This window comes from Anoplolepis gracilipes, chromosome 13 (genome assembly GCF_047496725.1).
Source record: "Anoplolepis gracilipes chromosome 13, ASM4749672v1, whole genome shotgun sequence".
NCBI lineage: Eukaryota > Metazoa > Arthropoda > Insecta > Hymenoptera > Formicidae > Anoplolepis > Anoplolepis gracilipes.
Window position 1 is genome coordinate 6,754,410 of NC_132982.1, and position 21,165 is coordinate 6,775,574.

Here is a 21,165-nt window from a genome sequence, read left to right on the forward strand (position 1 = left end):
ATCTATACCTATATTTTTGTTATCTAAACATCCAAATATATTAAGACATTTAATTTTTTTAAGTCTTTTTCTTAAATTTTTAAAATGTATACATTAATATATTTAATGTAATTAATATATTAATATATTAAATGTATTTTTAAATTATAATCTATAATCAGTCTTTATGTACACATGAACACAAATGTACATGTTCATTTTCAAAAAATTAATAAGCTTCAAAAAAATCTGGATGTTTTAATAATAATTTAGTATTAATATACAACTTTTTTTAATATCGTGCAAACTTGTACATTTACTGATTCATATCACAAAATCTCTGTTACTTCAGCTTTCCAACTATTCACGTAATTATTCTTTAGGACGAAATTGAACTTGAATAGTATTTTAAGAGGAACTAAATGACGCATATTTTGCCCGTTCCGAATTGAGATCTGGAGAAGAATGTCTCGAGGCACTGGTGGCCTCCGTCATAAGATTATGAAGATTAATTAACTGCAGAAACTGTTCTGTGCGCTAACGTCACTAAATTGAATCTCAGGCGGGTTCCTGATTTATGGCACCATCGAAACTTTTTCCCGCGAAACACCTGGATTTGCATCGCATTAAGATTCACGGTCTATCATTCACGGAGAAAAAGAATCCGCCATTTGTACTTAACTTCTTCCAACAGGCGCTTTTCGAGGGTAATCTCGATTTCATCTTTTTATTTTCCTCATGTCAGAAATTCTTATTTCCCACGTTCAGAAACAGTAAAATAAACATTTAATATTACATATTACAATATATATTTATTCATATATAGAAAATTTAAATAAATTTTTCAATACAAATTATATGTGCTGATCAGAAGATGTATGATGCTCGCTATAATACCGTTATATTAATGTACAAACGCCTTGAAGATCAAATCTTTTTGAGACTTATACAAAAGTTCAATACAGCATCAATAGAGTCGAGGAAGTAATATTAATTAAATTATAATGCTATAATTTCGTTATACAATTTAATTACCGTAATATGGTAATATAGCTATTAATTACTTTTCACATCCGATATAAACTAACGTGATATTCTAGTTCGATTGACGTTTAATAAATCAAGCTTCGAGAGAAATACGAATGATTAATAGAAGAGGAGGAGAGAAGGGATATTATGAAAATTAATTCATATACGTTAATAGAAAACAGATATAAAATCACTCTCTCAATTACGATAAACTTTGGATGTTTCGTGGGCGAAAATTGTTTGAGCAATACAATATCCAATGATGTTTGAGTGATGATCGAGTGTCACTCTTTAAATACGGATATTTCGATTTAATATGAAATGATTTAATATAAATTTTATAACTTATTTATAGACAAATTTTTAAATCGTTTTCTATTCCGATATAATATCGTACAACGATACAATAATGATAATAGAGATAATAGAAATAGAAATTTATTAAGCAGTAAATTTCTTTATAAATTCTAGAGATCTATATTGTGATGAATGATGCTAGCAAAGATACTTTTATCAAGCCCAATTATTGCTCCAAGATTAATAATAGATATTAGACAAAAAATATGTAACGCACATTTATAATTGTATATGATATTAATTGTATATTATCAGAAATGTAAATTTAAGCAACAATAACTTGTAATATATTTTTTTTTTCGTTTTCATATATTGATCTACAGAATATAGTATTACTTACAATTTGTGTAATGCACTACTATTTATTCTGAAAATTGTTAAAAATAAACGTTTGACCGTGAAATGAATAAATTGAGAATTAAGACGTCAAGACTTTTGCAATCGATAATGTCAATATCTATTTTGTAATTTCAGCTATATCCATCCGATAACATATGACTGTTCTCATTTTATCCGTGAAGTGTAAAACTGTAGCAAAAAATTATGACGTTATTACCAAGTCAATCCAATAATATTTTAAGGAGACTTAGAATATATAGTAGAGAAAATATATCATAATAGAAAATAGATGTCAATTACAAAAATAAAATGCTTCAATATCCCGACATTTCCGCTATTAAAAATACATATTTGTTACTTTTAGAAGAAATAGTAAAATTAAAAGAACTTTTTAAACTCATATCTGTCGTACATATTATACATATTGCATTCTAAATGCTTTATGTATCATTAATTATATAACAAGCAAATAACTTAGAATTTAATTAATCATTTGCTAAAACGCTTTCTCATTATTAGTTGTCGAAGAAACCTATTACAAAAAATAAACGTGATTTTCATCATTATAATTTGGAAAAGCACACTGCGTATATGTCAACATTTTCCTTCATCTCATAAATCGAAAAAAGAAAAGAAAAAAAAAAAAAGACAGAAACGCTCATATGTCTCTATAAAGTTCAAAGATCCGAAATTGAAGATTCTCGCTTTTGTAGCACTTCTATCGATTCTGCCGCCTTTCTTTCACTAGCTCTCAACGACATGCCATCGTTTTGACTGCATCTACCCGACATCGCCAGGCATAACAGTTCAAACCAAGAACTTTAAATCCCTTCCGCAATCTGGATCTTGTTTTCGGCGCCGGCCGTGCAAGACGACACACTGGGGAACCGCGAAAGTTTTCAGTCCACGAGACGCCACTCGCGAATTTTCTCTCTTGACGCAAATTTACCCCTTCCTTTAGTAATGTGTATAGACAGAAAAACAAGTACATTTGTCGTCATAGAGTTTCCTATAACTTGACATTTTATACGAGATGCTATTTATTCTAAAAAAGACTGTACTATCAATCAGCAAGCAAAATATACTAAAAACAGATCTAAAAAAAATAATAGGAGAGAGAGAGAGAGAAAGAAAGATAAAAAATTATAGTTGTGTTAATTAAGTTTTAAAAAATTTTAATCTTGCAATACTGTATAAACCATATATTTATTGTACAAGAATATTCTAGAATATTATTTATAATGAATTTTTACACACTTTTTTAAAAGCTTATTTTAAAAGCTGTTTTTGATATTCTATAATTTGACAATTATACATAGATTGTATATATTGTTAATTAAAAAATAAATAAATGATCAATCTATATGCTTATAATTGTCAAATTTGATATAATTCTGTAATTTTATTCAGCAAACATTTTTTGTTGATATTGAAAGATTCAATATTACGAAACATGTTAAATGTACGAAATTAGGAATTTATAATTCTTTACTTTTTGTCATCTAATTTCGAAAAGGATTATATTTATTGTATACAAATATGTTACAAATTATTACGGAAACGAAAAGTGGAACTGACATTCCCAAACTACAGGAAACTACGAAACACTCTGTATATGCCCTCAGCCAAACGATTTCTCTTAATTTCGCGAGGCGACGCCCGTAAATAGAAAGCAAACAAACGGATAACAGTCTCGTCGCGACCCGTCGGGTGAATTTAACGATGGGGCGCCACACGAGTGGATATGTTAACTAGATTTTTCGTTTTTTTTTATCTCTTGTTTTTTGCATCAGTGCGAAGTGTACGTCGTTTAACTAGATTCGTCGCAATTTGCGAAAATAAAATGGCGCAGATAAAACGTAATCGTAATAGTAGATAGGAAAGACCAATGTTTGTCAAAAAAGTTAAAAGTAGAAAGAATAATAAAACTTTCATAAAAATTTTAATTGCTTCAAGTTTATATTATTGAAATTATATTATTTTATATTAGACTACAAAGTAATTATGAGTTTGAGAAAAGACGGAGAAGGATTTTTATCATAAATTAAATATTACTGTTAATTTTTAATTATTATCTAATATTTTTAATTTAAATAATAAAGGAAAATGTGATTCATGTTAGAATGAACTAATAGAAATAAAATCTTAAGATAATTCAAAAACAAAACATTTTCAGTAACATATATATATATATGTATGTCTAGATCTTTTTTAATATTTGCAGAGAACTAAAAATTTATGACCTACTATCTTTTTTATCATAGTATATACGTATATACATTTATAGCACCTATAGGTAAACAATAATATTTATTAAAGCCATAAAACAGTAATATACTAAGTAATAAGAAATATATCATGCTTATGGAGAATCGTTTTATTAATGTTTAATATGGCAATGTAAAAAGAGATCTAGTAATTTTATTTTTTATAGAAAGATAAAAGTTTATTGAATAAATAAGTATTTGTCTTTTTTTTCTTTATTGTAGTGCCCATTTGCATTTTCTTTCAACAGTTCTATTAAAAATCACAATTATGCGTTTATTTTGTTAAAATACTATGTATTTTACGATAAAAAGTATTTTTCTTATAAACAAACATTTGACCTAGTTTTAAGATGTTTTATGTATCACCAAAATATCTTTTTTATTTAGTCTAGCAACAAAACAAATTATGATTAATTCATAAATAAAACAATGAAAAACATTAATAAAATTTAATATTACATAATTAATAATTATTAGTCCGTAAAAAGTTGTTCTAAATTAAAAAAAAAAAACTCATTTTCCTGTCTGATCTATACGCGAATTTTACTATTTTTTATAAAAAAGATATCAAATATATATTTTATTCCCACTGAGCAGTTCTACAAAATATGTATTACGATAATCCCATTATTGACACTTGCGAATTGCAACTGGGTCTCGGATTCCGTATCCTCTTTTATTTCAGAAAACATTAGATGATTAAAATGGAAAAAGAATTAAAAAAGTTTGGTCTATATCAACTTCAAATCAAATGTAGAGCCGTGTGCGAGAAAGCAAGCATAAGAGGAATTTATATTAGTGACGCGAGGAATCCGGATGCGTGGTACTCAATCGCAATCATCTTCTCAGTGTTATGTACTTTCTTTAATGAACGTATAATAAAAAAACACGAAGATAATAATTTAACTTTAAAATTATAGACAATTCACAAAGATAATAATTTAATTTTAAAATTATACAATTATTATACATATATATATATATATATATATATATATATAACATGTATCTTGCATTCAAAATATGAACATTACAATTGGAAGAAACTTTACTTATGTATGACTACATGTCAGATAAATGCTTCTATCATTTTAGAAAAAAATGTAAATTTTTTGAAGTAGCTAATAAATGTATCATAAATTCAAAATCGAGGAAATGTTACAAGTCTAAGATGATGCATAAGATTATTTTGCTTATTAATTTATTCATTATAAGCATTATTCGTTATAAACTTTTAATTATATAGGACAAGTGAGAGAATTGCTATTAAAGTAAATAGTGGAACATCACTACTATTCTGTTATCTCATGCGTTAAAAAACGAAGATTCATGCACAGTAAAGTCCCTTTAATTAGTCATTTTACGCGTCCATTTGCATAGTGCAGTGCAGATAATAAAAATTTGGTGGAACGAGTAATCCGAGGTTCTCGCCGGCACAATTTTAATTCCATGATAAAAAAATCCAAAAAATTCTACGATTAGGCGCAATTTTGCGCGGTAAACGCACGCGTAAAAGGCCAGCGCAAACGTAAAGAATAGTCTCGCGAGAGCGATGACTGAGAGCTACTGGCGCGCACGCCACGAGATCATAACTCATTGCGGTTGTATGTGCGCGGAAGGTATTGTGAATACCTTAGATAGTTCACTTCATTTCACCTCCGTCGCTTTATCATTAAATATTACCGGACCTACGTCGCGGGAGCTGCTCGCTCGAGCAATCCACAGCGATCTCATTGTTCGCGTTCCGCAGCCTTTACACTCATCAACATTATTATATGATGTGTACATACACTGACGATTCTCGTCTGGCATTTGCGCATCGCGAACAGTGAATTCGCACAAAAGCGGGAAATAATACATAACTGTCAAGTATAAGTATATACAAGATGTCTCAAGTCTACGAACCGAAAACACGTTGCGGCATAAACTAAGAGAAACAATAGCTGCTTCGTTTCTCGAAAGTTTGCTTATATTAATAATTATAGAATTATTTAATCTTGATTTGTTATTAATTTTAATCAGGTCGAAAATAATGTTAAAAATTTGAGAAATGTAATTTTTATCAATTTTTTTCGTTAAAAACGCTTAGATTTCAAGTTTATTAAATTATCGAAGGAGAAAGCTTAGTGTGAGCAGTTAAACAGTGTGAGAAGCAAAATATATATACAAGTAGCAACATCCTATTATTGGAGAAAACTGTGAGAAGTTAACTTTATTTTAGTAGGTAACTTTAATATGAGATTCCTATTTGCTAACCCTTTATCGACCTTATTTGCCAACCCTGATGTTCAATATTAGATAACTCGTTAATGAAGTATTGAGTTAAACATTTACACCGCACTAACTGACTAAGAGAGATAGATTGCTACTCCTTTACCTTCATAAGATATAATTCATCACGTATCCTTCATTATGCAAGGTATAATGTACGTCCATAACCTTGCTGTTTCCTTTACACAGATTTATTTCAAATTACATTCATTTGAAAATGAATGTAATTTGAAATAAATCTACATAACTCTACATCTTCTAACATACTGTTAAATTATATTTTTGTATTAGTTTTGTCATTTTTTAAATATATATGTATATTTATAAAATAACAAAGAGAGATAAGAAAGAAGAAAATATATTCTATTAAATTGTTGTGCTAAAAAACATATATAAATAATGAATCGAATTCAAATAAAGAATTGAAAAATAAATTTAAATTTAAACGTACATATTTTTTTTAAATATACACATGTAAATGTACAGGAAGTGAATATACTGGCACTGAATAAAGATTTTAATTTATAATATAAAATAATTAAAAGAACAAATATAACTAAATTAATTAAATTACATCGGCTTTTATAGCTGAGATTATATCGAATAATTTGCAGAACAAATATCAATTTCGTGCTATTATAGTTATGTTAGAGGATTCGTCTCGTCGACATTAAAACGTGCACAAGTACGAATAAAGAGCGCCTATATCGCAAAGATTCTAGCGATATGTATTACGGATCCTCGCCCAATTTCGCGAGCAGGCACAGCAAAGCGGGTTTTCAGGGTGTCGTGTTTAGTGGCAATAAATTTCGGGGTTTGTACCTTAAGACGACCGACTACTATTCACACGTGAGCCTGTACACATGCGGTCGTGCGACAGTGTTGGTGCGGCTGTTACGACGACATCGCGGGAGCAGCGCGACACAAATTTTCCGTCGTGGCAGCTACAAGGACATATTTAAGGTGTCCTCCGCGCATCCTCATAATCTCCCCAATTTCCATTAGCGCCGGGTAATCCTTGCCGGGAAACACGTTTTTCACCCTTTTAGCTTAGTTCGTACTATACTAATTCATTATAAATCGCGCGAATTCTCTTATAACACAGAATACATTTTCGTCTCTTATTAAATGCAACGGAAAAAATAATAAAAAAAAAAAATAGCATTTATTTTTTTGCACATTAATAAATATTATAATATTTAAAAGTCATTATTTGCTAATATGATATCCTATCTTAGAGTATTTCATTCTCATTTTTAATACATGTATGTCCTTATCTGTACGTTAACTTCATTACGATTTATTATCGCAACTGCTTACGCTCTTAAGAATCTTATCAAAGCGAATCCCTAAAGATATTCATTCCCGACGACGCGACGTACGGCAACAAGAACGTTGCTCGATTTCGTACACGACAGAGCGCGAGTTAACATAGCCGATGTAAACTGCGAACGAGCAAGATCTTGTACATAACTGGAATAATTGCGTTACGAGTTTAACCGTTCTAACGAGAATAGCGCTAACGATTTCTCGTCAGAGTTTGCACGGCACTCCTCATTACGCGCGGCAAACGCGTTGTGTCCTTTTAAACAGCTTCCCGAGACGTTTCGGTTTTACTCTTCTCTCTCCCTCTCTATTTCTCTTTCTCTTTCTCTCAAGATCCGCATGAAAGCACGCAAAGCTCCTGCCGCACAGGACAAAGCAAAGTCAAGAAAGATGTCAGAATAGCGTTTCCGCGCTTTAATCCGCAACGCACCGTGGGCTCGTTTCTTTGCGGACGTACGGATCAACAAAAGCGCGGCGTTTCACGCATTTACGGTGGCAAGCAGGAAAAAGAAAACGAGGAGAGCAACTGCATTTCTCGTGAAGGTTTTCTGGGGTTCTGTGAGATAAACGAGTCGAGAATAATATTCGCCGCCTTTACCGCTCGCACGATGGATTTCCCGGTAAATTCGTAAATTTGCCTTTCACTCATCTGTTGAAAAAAAAAAAAAATAAAAATAAAATTAGACGAACATTTTAATAATATGACCAAAGGCATTTTAATGGCTCTCTATAAATCAAAAATTCTAAGCGCGCCTCAATATAATACAGCACCCGTCGCAATTAAAACAAGTCATTAAATACAATAATGCAATTATTCGAGAAAGAAATTGTAGAAAATAAAATGTGCAGAAAGCTGGAAATGTGCAAGTAGGATAAAAGCAGAATATTTGGATTTTAAGATTCATAAGAAAAATTATAAGAACCAATTAAAAATATCGTTAAATAAAAAGAAATAGAGTAAAATCGTTATAATGTTCTAAAGTTATTCTTATCGCATAAATATAATCTTAAAATAATTGAATAGAATTCGTTAATGTAACATAATTATGACAATAATCTGTCTCTTTCTTAATTTTGTTAATGTCTTATTTTTTATTTAAAAAAATCCGAATATATTATTTTAATTTGTAACGTGTCTATACTTTCATAAAATTATGAATATTATTTTATTACATAAAATATTACAAGAATTAATTATGCTGTAATGTTTCCTAGATCGTTTGACTTCTAGTTTTACTTTCACGGGAATTTCGTAAATGCAAATTTACACAAAACGTTCAAAAACTTTCATTAGAAAAAACGATCACGTCGTTATAACTTTTCGTCGGTCGGTGGCTTATAACGTTCGTTACCATCGGTGATAGTTATATCGATGTCGATGGAAACCCGAATATTTTTGGCTCACGTCCAAATTTGCGACAAATTTGTAGAATCCCGATAGCAAATTGAAAGAACGCGGTCGCGTGTAAAGAGGGCGCGAAAAACTACATGAAGAGAATCTCGACGAGCACCGAATGAATTTCAGGAGTTCAAACGAGAGAGAAAGAAAGAGAGAGTGAAAGAGAAGTGTAGTCCGATTCCTCTCAATTTAATATAACTGCTTTATGAGGACATTCGAAACGTATGACTTCATATACCGGGGATACGCGCGAACAATTACAATCGCAATCGCGCTGCTCCGGTACCGCTACAAATTATTTTCGCTCTGGCGCATTAATCACGTCGGCAACGCCCGCGCGATGCGCGCAATCACGTTAAAATAAAATTTCCGTCGCTGCCGCGTGTAATATACCGTACGGGCTAATTAGCGATAACCATAATACACCGTTATATACGGCAAATCGTAACAGCTTAACCGTAGCAGCTTTTGTCCCGGAGTTAACAAAGTTAACGTAGAAATATTACGCAAACGCGAAAACCAACGATTATCAGCTGCTCATTGGTTTCGAATTTCCAACAAATATACTAAATCGTAATATCAAATGAATGGTACACTTTTATATGCAATTGCTACTATCATCGTGCCGGTCTATCAGAAAATGTTAGCAAATATATTTTTTAATAGTTAATTATATAATTTATATTAAAAAATGCACAAAGATTTTGTAAAAAATAAATGTTCTACGATTTGTATACATATACATAAAGCTTAGTAAAGAGAATTATTTATATAATTTATATTAAAAAATGCACAGATTTTGTAAAAAATAAAATTTACGACATGTATGCATATACACGTAAAGCTTAGTAAAAAAGTCAAGTTAAAATTTAATTAAAAAGAGTAAATCATGTGTACGAGTAAATGTTGTGAATATATTTTTTATAACTGTAGCAATTATATATTAATAGAAAGAATAAAAGTATATTTTTTCCATCAAAAATTTCGTGGAATCTTGCAGGCAAATAAGTTGGAAAAAAAACCATATACATTATACACGAGGGCAGTCTGATAATAAAGATACAGGTATTGATTATATGTAATCGTCGCGCAAAGTTACGCATGTATTATTACATGGAAGAAAGAAGCAGTAGCTATAAAAATGTTGTCTTCCATTCACTGATCGGAATTTAACAAGCGAATGAAATGGCCGGTGTGATGGAAAATTATTTCAAGTTCGAAGTGCACGCAGTTATCAGATTTTTGCAAGCAAAAGATGTGAAAAAGAGTATAAGATTGGTTGTTAGATTTATGAATATTTATGGCCAAAATGTCTTAAACCAAAAAATAGTGTGCATGTGAAGATGACAAATTCTTTGAAATTGTTGTACCATCTGCACACTACTTTTTGGCTTAAAACATTTTGGCCATATTCATAAATCTAACAATGAATCTCATACTCTGATTCATATCTTTTGTTTGCAAAATCTGATAACTGTGCACTTGGAACTAGAAATAATTTTACATCTCATCGGCCATTTTGTTTGCTCGACAAACTCCGATCAGTGGATGGAAGACAATGTTTGGTCACTCCTCCATGTAACAATACATACATTAACTTCCAGACTAAGCTCACAAATCATATATGATTAATGCCTTTATTATCAAACCACCTACAATAAAAAAATCTATATTGTAGTTTATTCTGCATTATTTGCATCAAAATTTAATTTTCAAAAATGACATAAGTCACTCAATTATTACTGTTATAAAAAAACAATGAATAATATCACTTACCAAGTTGTTGATCTGCTACAATATAGATGTGTCATAATGATGCAGAATCTGCCACAATGTAAACTGCCACTCTGCCATGATGTAGGTCTGCCGCATAAGTAGATCAGCTGTCACATCCAAGAGAACATTTTCATCTTCTTTGAACAATCTTACAGCATCTGTAAAAAAAAAAACATTAAAATATTGAAAAACTTGTACTATGCAGTACTGTAAGTTTGTATGTGTGTGTAATTGTACTGCAATTTTTTATTTATTTTAAAGCTACTAAAATTTGCACTATATATATATTGAAAATTTTAGTAGCTTTAAAATAAATAAAAAATTGCAGTACAATTACACACACACACACACAAATTTACAATAAGTATGTATATATATTATAAATTTTAGTAGCTTAAAATAAATTAAAAATATGTGTGTAATTGTATTGCAATTTTTAATTTATTTTAAAGCTACTAATATTTATAATATATATATATATACATATACATGTATATATGTATATATATACATATATTGTAAATTTTAGTAGCTTTAAAATAAATTAAAAATTGTAATACAATTATTCGCTTAAAAAGCTTATCCTAAAGATTTATGCACACAATTCGATACTTCACGATGATCATCCCTTCTATTTTCGACACTCCTGATTTGCATACAAATTCCACCGTCGAGTAAAAGATGCGAAAATGCATATAGCTACTGCGACCTGTATTTCAGACGACGCAAGATGATACGAAATGGCCAATATAAGAGGATTACGTGATATGAACCGTTCGATTATGTTAGTGTCTCCTCGCGAGCTTCTATTACAAATAAGATGGTAACAATAAATATTCAAGCGAATCGATTATATACCGAAAAGTCGTCTGGATACGACGCCATTAAAAGCACAAGCGATACGATTATGCACGCTATTTGATACTCATGACGCTTGTCCGGCCTATTTTTCGACACTCCCGATACTTGTTCATACGCGAACTTTATTCTCGAGTAAAAGGCGTGAAAATGTGTAGCGATTGTGATTCTTACCTCGAGTAAACGGCACGAAAATCCGTAGCAATTACGACGTCCATGACTCCTGCCTCCTGCCTCGAGAAAGCGCGCGAAAACGCACAGTAGCGTCTCATGACGTAACGGCGCGACTAGGATTATGTGATATCAGAAGAGACTTCACTTGACAATATATCGAAGCGTTTAACTGACCAATCAGGGAACAAAGATTTTTTTCTCATCACTTTTCGTCAATCGAATAACAGATAGAGAGGATACATCAATGTACAATATCTCACTCACACTAGTGAACACTGTGTTACATTGTGTCTTGCTTTCACAGTGTCGAATGGAACATGCAGAACAATCTTGATTTGTATTTTGGAACGCGATACGAAATGATCTGCACACGTAATAATAATTGTTTAATTATTATATATTATATATTATAAAATCTTATATTATATATTATATTATTATATTATATTTATATATTTATATTATATTATTGCATATTACATTTATTTTATACATTTATATATTTGTCGGAAGTTTGTAGAGAGAAATGGTAACATGCTTCAATTGACATTTCGAACTATTTAATTAACCAATCAGGACAAAGAATTCTCTACTCTCTGATTGGTCAAACGCTTCGAAACATTGTCGAGTGGAGCATCTTCCATATCATATAATCTAGTTATATTATTCACAAAGGACGTTGCATTGTTGATTTAGAGCGGTCGCGGTTGCCATACATCTTCGCGCCTTTTCTTGAGGTGGGAGCGCGTACGTCGCAGTTGCTATACATTATCGCGCCTTTTTCCTGGAGGTGGAGGCAGAAGTCAGTATCGTTCTATGTACTTGCGCGTTTTTTACTCGAGAATGAAATTTATGTGCGAATAATGGTCGTCGGGAGTGTCGAAAAAGTATAACGGGCGATCGGAGTGTATCGGAAATAATCGCGTGCTCTTTTGCTCGTCTAATTTAACTCCTATGGCGTCACGTCAGGTTAAACATTTTTGGAAGATTATTACAAAATGGACAGACTAATAGGAACACGTACGAATAAGAAGTTTGCGAAGGAGCTTCATCTATCTCGCATTGCGTGACGAAGATTCGAAATCATGGTAAGTGGAACAATCGTCATTAAGAATAACGTTGAAATTATAGTTACTTAATTGTGTTAAACTTGCTATTTATGGATTTTACGTGTCAAATTATTTGGTGAATGCACATACATTTGTTTTTCATATAAATACGTATGTAAAAAATTAATAAAAAATAATTAATATAGGATTAAATGAGCAAAAAGATAGAAAAGGATTAAAAGTAAAATAATAAATGATCAATGATAAAACAATAAAAAATTAATATAGCAGTAATAAAATTGGATGAAGTCAGATCTCTCATATATTTTTAATACATTTACACATTAAACAGAAGTAAAGAGAAAAAAAGAAAAAAAAAAAAAATAATTGTCCATATAGAGACAATGATTTATGCGTAATGTAAAGTTAATGTGATGGAAAGTACATATTCAACAATTCTCATTAAACACATGATAAATTTATTTTATCTTTTTTATTAAAAAATGTATTATATATTTTTAATAATAATTTTTTATATATTTTACTTGTTTTATTATCAGGAAAATAGCGAAATATTGGTCGAATTGTAGAATCATTCAAATATTAAGCATACTACAAAATATTAATAATAAAAAAAGATTTCAAAAATTCGAAATAAAATAAAATTTAAATATCATAAAATAAATACACAATTCGTTGAAAAAAATATACATTATCTGTGCAAATATTGTTTACATAAAAATTTTTATAATTCACAGTTTTATTTTTAATTAAATATTCTTAATTAAATATCTTTTTTACAATATTGTATTGAAAACTAAGGAATGTCGATTTTAAATTCTACAATAACGTATTATTAAACTGAAATATGTGACTACGTTAATAACGTCTATTACATTTATTATTAATTTTATTATGATACTTATTTCGTCATAGTTAATACCAAGTGAATAAAATTTTATGTATGAACATCGAATTTATTTTAACTATAGTGCAGTCACTTACTTTGCATGTCTGTTATAATTTTAATTTATTTTATTTTATTTTCATTGTCATATCACTTTACATTTGTCTTGCAATTCTTGCTAATTAATAATGAAAATATGAAATTTATTATATTATTTGTTTAATTACTACAATAACTGTTAGTTGTAGTACACGTAGCACGTGAAAGACAAAGAATAGGCGACAATTACTTTCACTTTATATTCTTATGAAACAGCTAGATGTAAAATTTGTGTACATTGTTTAAAACATTTTTGTTAATTGGATCCGAATCTTTTTTCTCTTTTATCATATACTTTAACAAGGCAATTGTAATGTTGAAAATAAACCGTATGTGAACAAGAAAAATTCGATAAGTAACGAATTTACTGATACTGTATAAAAAAAAGATTATTTTACAGTAAACATGAAATATATACTATTCTAATATAAATTCTATAATATAATATAAAATTTCTTTAAATTTATATTTCTTCCATTATTATCTATTATGATTTTCTATTTATTCTGTGTTAAGAAGAGTAGAATAAAATGGAATGTAAGTCGGGGACGAAAAGACTCATATCTTTTTTTTAAATAGCTTTGACAAAAATAAAAGTTTACTTTATATTTTTTTCTATTTTGTTTTTTTAATTATCTTTTATGAATGATAACTTTATTTCACGGTCGATTAAAAAAACATTTATTTTAGCTTATATTTCTATCGCTTTCTAAATTACTTTTAAAAACGATTATTGTTTTATACAAAAATATTGAAAAAGACACAAGTATAACATAGGAACTTACATCAGAGCCGATTATTTGAAAAATTTTCATATTTAAATTCACGTTTGGAACTAACAGTATGAATGATAAATACGAAAATTCTACTTTTCATATCACATTAAAATTTAGAACATACATTATATGCAAAATTATGTTTCTCATGTATATTTTTCGAATCCAACATCAAAATTTAGGACATGCGTTACATGCAAAATTATGTTTCTCATGCATATTTTTCGAATCCAACATCGAGTTATGCAATGCGGAAGATAATGCTGGATTTTTAAAGATTAACTTCGAATCAAATTTGAATCGATTTCTTGAAGATCAACTTCAAATCAAATTCTTTATTTACGGCTTGACTTTGCAAAGCAAATTGAAAAATAGATAACGCGATAACACGATTGCGTTAACGAGTAAGCAATCGTGTTTTGAAAAGCCAGGATTCCGCGTTGCTAGATAAATTTACTAACCAATTACGCACAAGTAACATGCGCGAGTTATTTAGTTTCGACGTGTATCGAGAGCGCTTCTCGATATTTCACTTCATTAATTAACTAGTTGATTTGATTTCGAGCGCAGCGAAGCAAAACTCGTTGAAAAACACACGTGCGCAATGAAACTCGGCGATTCTTTGCTTTTTTTAACAACCACTTTCAAATAAAATAGAATTTTTGTGGTAGGATCCATCTGTCATTCAATAGTTGCATTGCACCGTGATATTTGTACAATGAAATTTGTTCTACGAAAATAATACAAGAGGATTTTTATAAAAAGCTAGTGGAACGGTATTTTTCGTATTTTCTATCTATTGTGTGTATGTGTGTATGTATATATATATATATACATACACACACACATACATATATATATATATATATATATATATATATATATAATTATTTCACTTTTTATTATCATTGAGCAAAAAGCAAATTTAATTCACAGTTTCAAAGAAACTTGTTTTTAAGTTACAATAATCGTTTATATGTTAGTCAAGTTTAATAATTGGTCGGCCATAAATGAAAGTTTTACGTGATCAAAGGATCAGTTCAATTTAACTAGAATAAGAGAGATATTTAATTGTGAATAAATTAAAGAACTGATATCAATTTATCTCGCTAATTTATTCATGCTTTATTTAAAATAAATCGAAATTTAAAATTAAAATTTATTTTGCATACATGATATTTTTCTTAATTTTTTTGAAAATAAGTTTATTGTTTAGTTTCAGTTTTGTAAAAGAGAAATGTTATAAACACGTATATATTTGCGTGATTTATTAAAAATGAATTATTTAAATAAGTATATATTATACTTGGTATATAATTTCGTGAAAATTCATAAAAATTAAGAATTTTAGCATTATTTTCAATAAGTCTACAGTTCTTGATAATTTATATAAATTGTTCTGACCATTAAACCAAAGAAAATACCTTATAAACTGAGACGGTAAATTCACGTAACATTACATTTTATCTTGCAAGACTTTCTTTATCATTTTTTAGATTTTAAAGATTTATAGTATTTTTACATGGTTCTTCTAAAACCAAACAAATATTGATTAAAATATAAATAAGACGTTGGTGATTTTTTTTAATTTCGTTTATTTTAAAACAATTCTCGTATTTTCAAATTTTATTTTCCTCGAGAAGGACATTTCATCTTATTCATATGAAATACTGATTTTCAAGAGTTTATTGTAAATCAGGTTTTATAATTTGTGAATATATTCTCATGCATTTTTAATAAATTCTAACAAGTTTTTATAAATTATTTGTAAAATATTTTTAATATTGCTGAGTTAAGTTGCTTTAATTTATAATCAAAATTATTTGTTTAAACTGTCAGAACTATTAAGAGTAAAGCCAGAACTCTTATTTATGAGTTTTCACGTAATGATGTACCAGCTTTACACCATAAATGAGCCCAAGAATTCATAGTATTCTACATACGAAATGATGTAAAGACAAAAATTATATTTATATATTTTCATGGAAAAGAATTTGCACGTGTAAATACAACACAAATATGTACATATATACCTTGTCACTGCAAGTAGTTTTCGACTGTGGAAAAAGGCAAGTACATTTGCGAAATAATGCAAGCTTCATTCGTTCGCGAAATTATGTAATCTGCTTTCGTGCGCAAAAGCAACCGCGCCAAGTCTAAGTAAATTATCACTCGTATCAGGACGTACAGAATTTTTTACGCTAATTGGATGTACGTTAATTGAGATGTCTTTCCTGTTCTCCCAGCTTTACCAGAGTCTAGAGTGTATACAGAGGAAAATGCGTGTCTCTATCTACACGTTAATTAGATAATTACGAGGGTTGCTTGACTGCAACGCATCTTGTCATCTCACAGTTACATATGAATCTTTACTTATATTCTAAGCAAGAATAATTATTTTTATGTTCAAATTTTAATGAATATAACATTAACATATTTTAAAACATAACAATCTTTTTAGTTATACAACGTGATGTAACAGTATAATTTGTGGTAACTCATATTTTTAGTCTTATAGTTTTGAACGAAATATCAGCTTCTTATGGACGAGTACACTTTCCAGATTGAAATCTGCGAAGTTTCTTGCAAGATGAAATAGAATTTCGTCACTAAGTGTGATGACAAAAAGAGATGTGATATCTCATTTAGTTTTTTTTATTAGATAGTAAAGTCTTCTAAAAGAAATTTTTATCATTTTTATTTGTCTAACAATCTTCATAGATTTATAATTTAATAAGATTTTTCAAACTGTCAGAACTATTAAGAATAAAGCCAGAACTTTTATTTATGAGTTTTTACGTAATGATACCAATAATTTTTTTTTAACATATTTGCCAAATATTTATTTGATAGATTTAATTTACGAAATAATGAAACATTATTTTTATGAACAAAAAGATTTTTTAATGATAATTTTTTAAATTATGCAATAGCTTTAAAATAATGGATTTCGATAAATATTAGGAAAATGTTTAAAGATATTAAAAAAATTTTAGAAAATCGTAGAACGTGCGAGATGAGATAAACGCCAGAATCAGTCGTATTTTCGATAAGAGAAATATTCACCGGATTCCATCGCGTGGCATCACGAAGAAAGGGACATAGGACCGAGAGCAAGTGAAATTTCTCCAGTTTTACAATACCGGGCCATTCATAACTGTCAGCGCGACGGCGGGATATACCGTCGCATTCACAAAAGCATTCTCTTTCGATGGGAATCCCACCGAGATATCGTCTAATGTAAATATGTACGCTCCCTTTTCAACCCACTCCTTTCTTAGAGTATTTATGTGTACCCTATTACTAAATGTTTACGCGCAGACCCTTTAACGTCCAAGTCAAATATTTTCATTGAATAACTATTTTACTTTTATCAGCGCGCTACCGAACAAAAAGTTGGAGCGCAAAGAATTAATGATTTATTCGAGTTTAAATTACATTTTTATTCATAACAATTTTATTGTGCATTAATCCAATGAGGCATCATGATCTTTTACAATCCCTACGTAACAATTTGATTATTTTTACTGTTTTGTGCCTAGCACTAGTTAATTGTAACAATAAGTTGAATAAAATATCATCGCGTAAGCTGGAAAATATATTGATATATAATTTAAAAAAGAGATGTGTGTGTGTGTGTGTGTGAGGAGTATTTTATTACTTATAAATGTTGTTAAATTTGATATCCTTTCTATTATATATAATACATCAGTTTGAGATTGCATTTTATTGAAATTTATAAAAAAAATAAATAATTTATTTCTTTTGTTTAAAATTTAAAATAAATATTAGCTTCATTTTTTGTTACAATTCAACGCGAGGCATTTGTAGAGTTTGAGAGCTGCAGAACCGAAACACAGGTCAAAGGCCAGGTCTCTTTTGATGAGAGTCTCATTGGGATTCATCGACTTGATGTAAATATGGTTTGATTTATTCTTTGATATCGTAAAACATTCGTCTCCTACAGAGGAATGAAATATAATTAACGTTAAAAATCAAATGAAACGTTTGTCGCAAGTTACAAACTTTATGACATTTAAGATCGACTTGTTGTTATAACATTTTTCATACTGATCTTAAATTAGAAATATTAATTAAGATTGCATGATGAATATTTTTGAGGAAAGAAAAACGATTTATCATGAATGCATTTCGATATATTTTTTATAAAAATCTGATGTAGAATAACACACACACACAGAGATAGAATTCATGAATAATTAATAAATAGCTTTGTGGTTACATATCTCATTTAAAATGATTAATTAACAAAATATGTTAACACAGCAAAAAAAAAAGATTTTACTTTATAGTATATTTTTTATATTTTCTAATATCTTTTAATATATTACAAATTGTATATTTACATTAATACATTCCATTCATTATTTTCATTTTTTATTTTTACATTTTTCATATTTGATGCATTATTCTTTTATAGTTAGACAAATGCCAATGGATGTAACCAACCACTTTCGATAAGAATTCTTTCAAATTTATAAGCACCAGTTTCATAATTATAAAATTCAAGACATGTACAACATCTTAGTCGTGCAATATATGAAAAATAAAATTTCCTATTTGTAAAATAGAAAAGTTGAAATGTTAAATTGATGTGATTTTAAATAATAACATCTCTTCTTTTTTCGGAGGATTTCTGATTTTTCAAAATTACATACTTACATATTTTAATACTGAATCGTCATTTTGTAATACAGTCATGGACTGTTTTTCGATTGATTGTTTCTTAGACAGCACAATCGATTGGGAAATTACGGAGTGTAACTATTTCTTGCACAAGACAATGGGAGAATTTAATCAGTCGAATACACAAAGCGCGTGTAAAATTGTAACGCTCGGTCGAGTTCGTTGCTTCGTGCAACTTTTAAGAAAAGGAATTCAGTGATTCCCTCGAACATCGTTGAGGCGCAAAGTAATTCCAATGTTAAATTTACTCAAGAAACGTCGATATGTTTTAGGGAAAAATGGAAGTACTTAATTTGTAGCTGTATCTCGACATGTGATTAGATTATCCTAAAAAACATTGCCACCATTATTCACAGATATAATTGATAAGGCATTTTAAGATTTTAAATAATTTTTACCAGCCTAACTATTTATATCATTCTATATTTTCTTTATATTAAATAGTATAGTTTTAATTAATATAATGAATAAAATAATGTTGTTATTTGAATAATTTTTATTTTAAAATAATGTACGTTATATTGAGAACGGTGAAAAATATTTACATATTAAATATTTTTACAAAAATTTAATTTCATTATTTTTGTAATAATTTATAGTATTTTCCTTGTTAAAAATTTGCAGATTGTAAATGAACAACAATAAATGAGTATTAATTACATTAATTTATAGTGGCTACATAGTGGTTGTACCGTCTGTTCTATATGCTGCTTTTTTATATTATGTGTAACATTGTAAGTCAATGACTATGAAAACAAGTGTAATTCACTTTAAAATTCCGTGCACGAAGAACTATTCGTACTGATACGACGGTCCTACAAACATTCACCGTTGATGATGCCGTAAAAGTGCATAGCACGTATACTGGCGCTTCTATTTGTTTCGCTTCATTTTCCGACCGGCCGGATTACAGGTTTGCCTTTATTTTGTTCCGTTCAATACGGAAGATATACCACTGAAAAAAATTGTTCCCCAATTTTGGGAGGATGCGTTTTAAAGAATCACCAATTGGTTCTCTGAACATACAAATAGTTGAAAAATTCTCTGATTACAGTGGAAAAAGTTACAAAATATTGTAACTTCTTTCATAATATCAGATGTATCTTTCTAAACGGAAATAAAGACAATCTTTGTTGCAATCAATTTTAAATTACTAGCATAATATCTCAGAGAAATATTCTAATTTTTATACGGAAAATATTCTCACAAAAAATTAGTGTTTAATGTATTCCACATATACAAAGTGCTAAATATATAAAAATATAGATTCATTATTCGGGATGTGAGATTTCTTAAAATAAAAAAATTAAACCGAGCATAATTATTTATTTTTTTTTTCCAATCATATTTTGTATATATAAAAATAGCATCACATTTTCAAAATTTCAATATAATTGATAAAGTTTTGATTTTGTTTCAATAATTTTTAATATTATTAATATTTATATTAAATTATTTTATTATTTTACTATCGTGTGACGTATAATACATATTTTATATTATTAATCTTACACATTATTTATTATTTATATGCAATATTGATTGTCTTTCGTTAAAATTTACAATTTCACTATTATAGAATGTCAACATTTAAATGTGAAGAATACATGCATTTATTGTTATGATTGACGAATATATATATATATATTCGTTTACAATACATTTGATTTCAAAGATAATATGTATTATATTATATTTTGTGTATAAAAATAATACATGAAACAATACACTCGTTGTTCAAAAATTTAAATGTTATTTAACTCTGACATATATGCCGTAAAATTGGAAAATACGTAAACAGATGATATCTTTTATCTGGCGCTAACACTCACACGATCCATGTTTGTTTGGA

General features: G+C 28.9%; 2 protein-coding genes and 1 long non-coding RNA gene across 5 annotated transcripts in view; 2 read left to right on the top strand and 1 right to left on the bottom strand.

Moving 5' to 3' along the window:
- Window positions 1–11,841, bottom strand: part of LOC140672213 (E3 ubiquitin-protein ligase MARCHF3-like) — a 25,956-nt gene extending 14,115 nt beyond the window's left edge. For both annotated transcript variants that reach the window (XM_072904139.1, XM_072904138.1), the window contains exons 1-2: window positions 11,776–11,841; window positions 10,744–10,901 (exon numbers count right to left, since the gene is read on the bottom strand). In XM_072904139.1, coding sequence (XP_072760240.1) covers window positions 10,744–10,778 — 35 coding nt within the window. In that variant the 5' untranslated portion in view covers window positions 10,779–10,901; window positions 11,776–11,841. The remainder of the gene's footprint in view (window positions 1–10,743; window positions 10,902–11,775) is intronic.
- The window catches only part of Dpr1 (defective proboscis extension response 1), a 307,741-nt gene that overhangs the window by 131,145 nt on the left and 155,431 nt on the right, over window positions 1–21,165 (top strand). The window lies entirely within an intron of this gene.
- LOC140672215 (uncharacterized) lies at window positions 11,301–19,703 on the top strand. 2 transcript variants are annotated; one of them, XR_012047861.1, is made up of 4 exons: window positions 11,301–12,863; window positions 17,603–17,854; window positions 18,438–18,520; window positions 19,048–19,703. It is a non-coding gene; the product is annotated as an uncharacterized lncRNA (long non-coding RNA). The 2 variants fall into 2 exon arrangements; XR_012047860.1 differs by having other exon boundaries at window positions 17,603–18,520.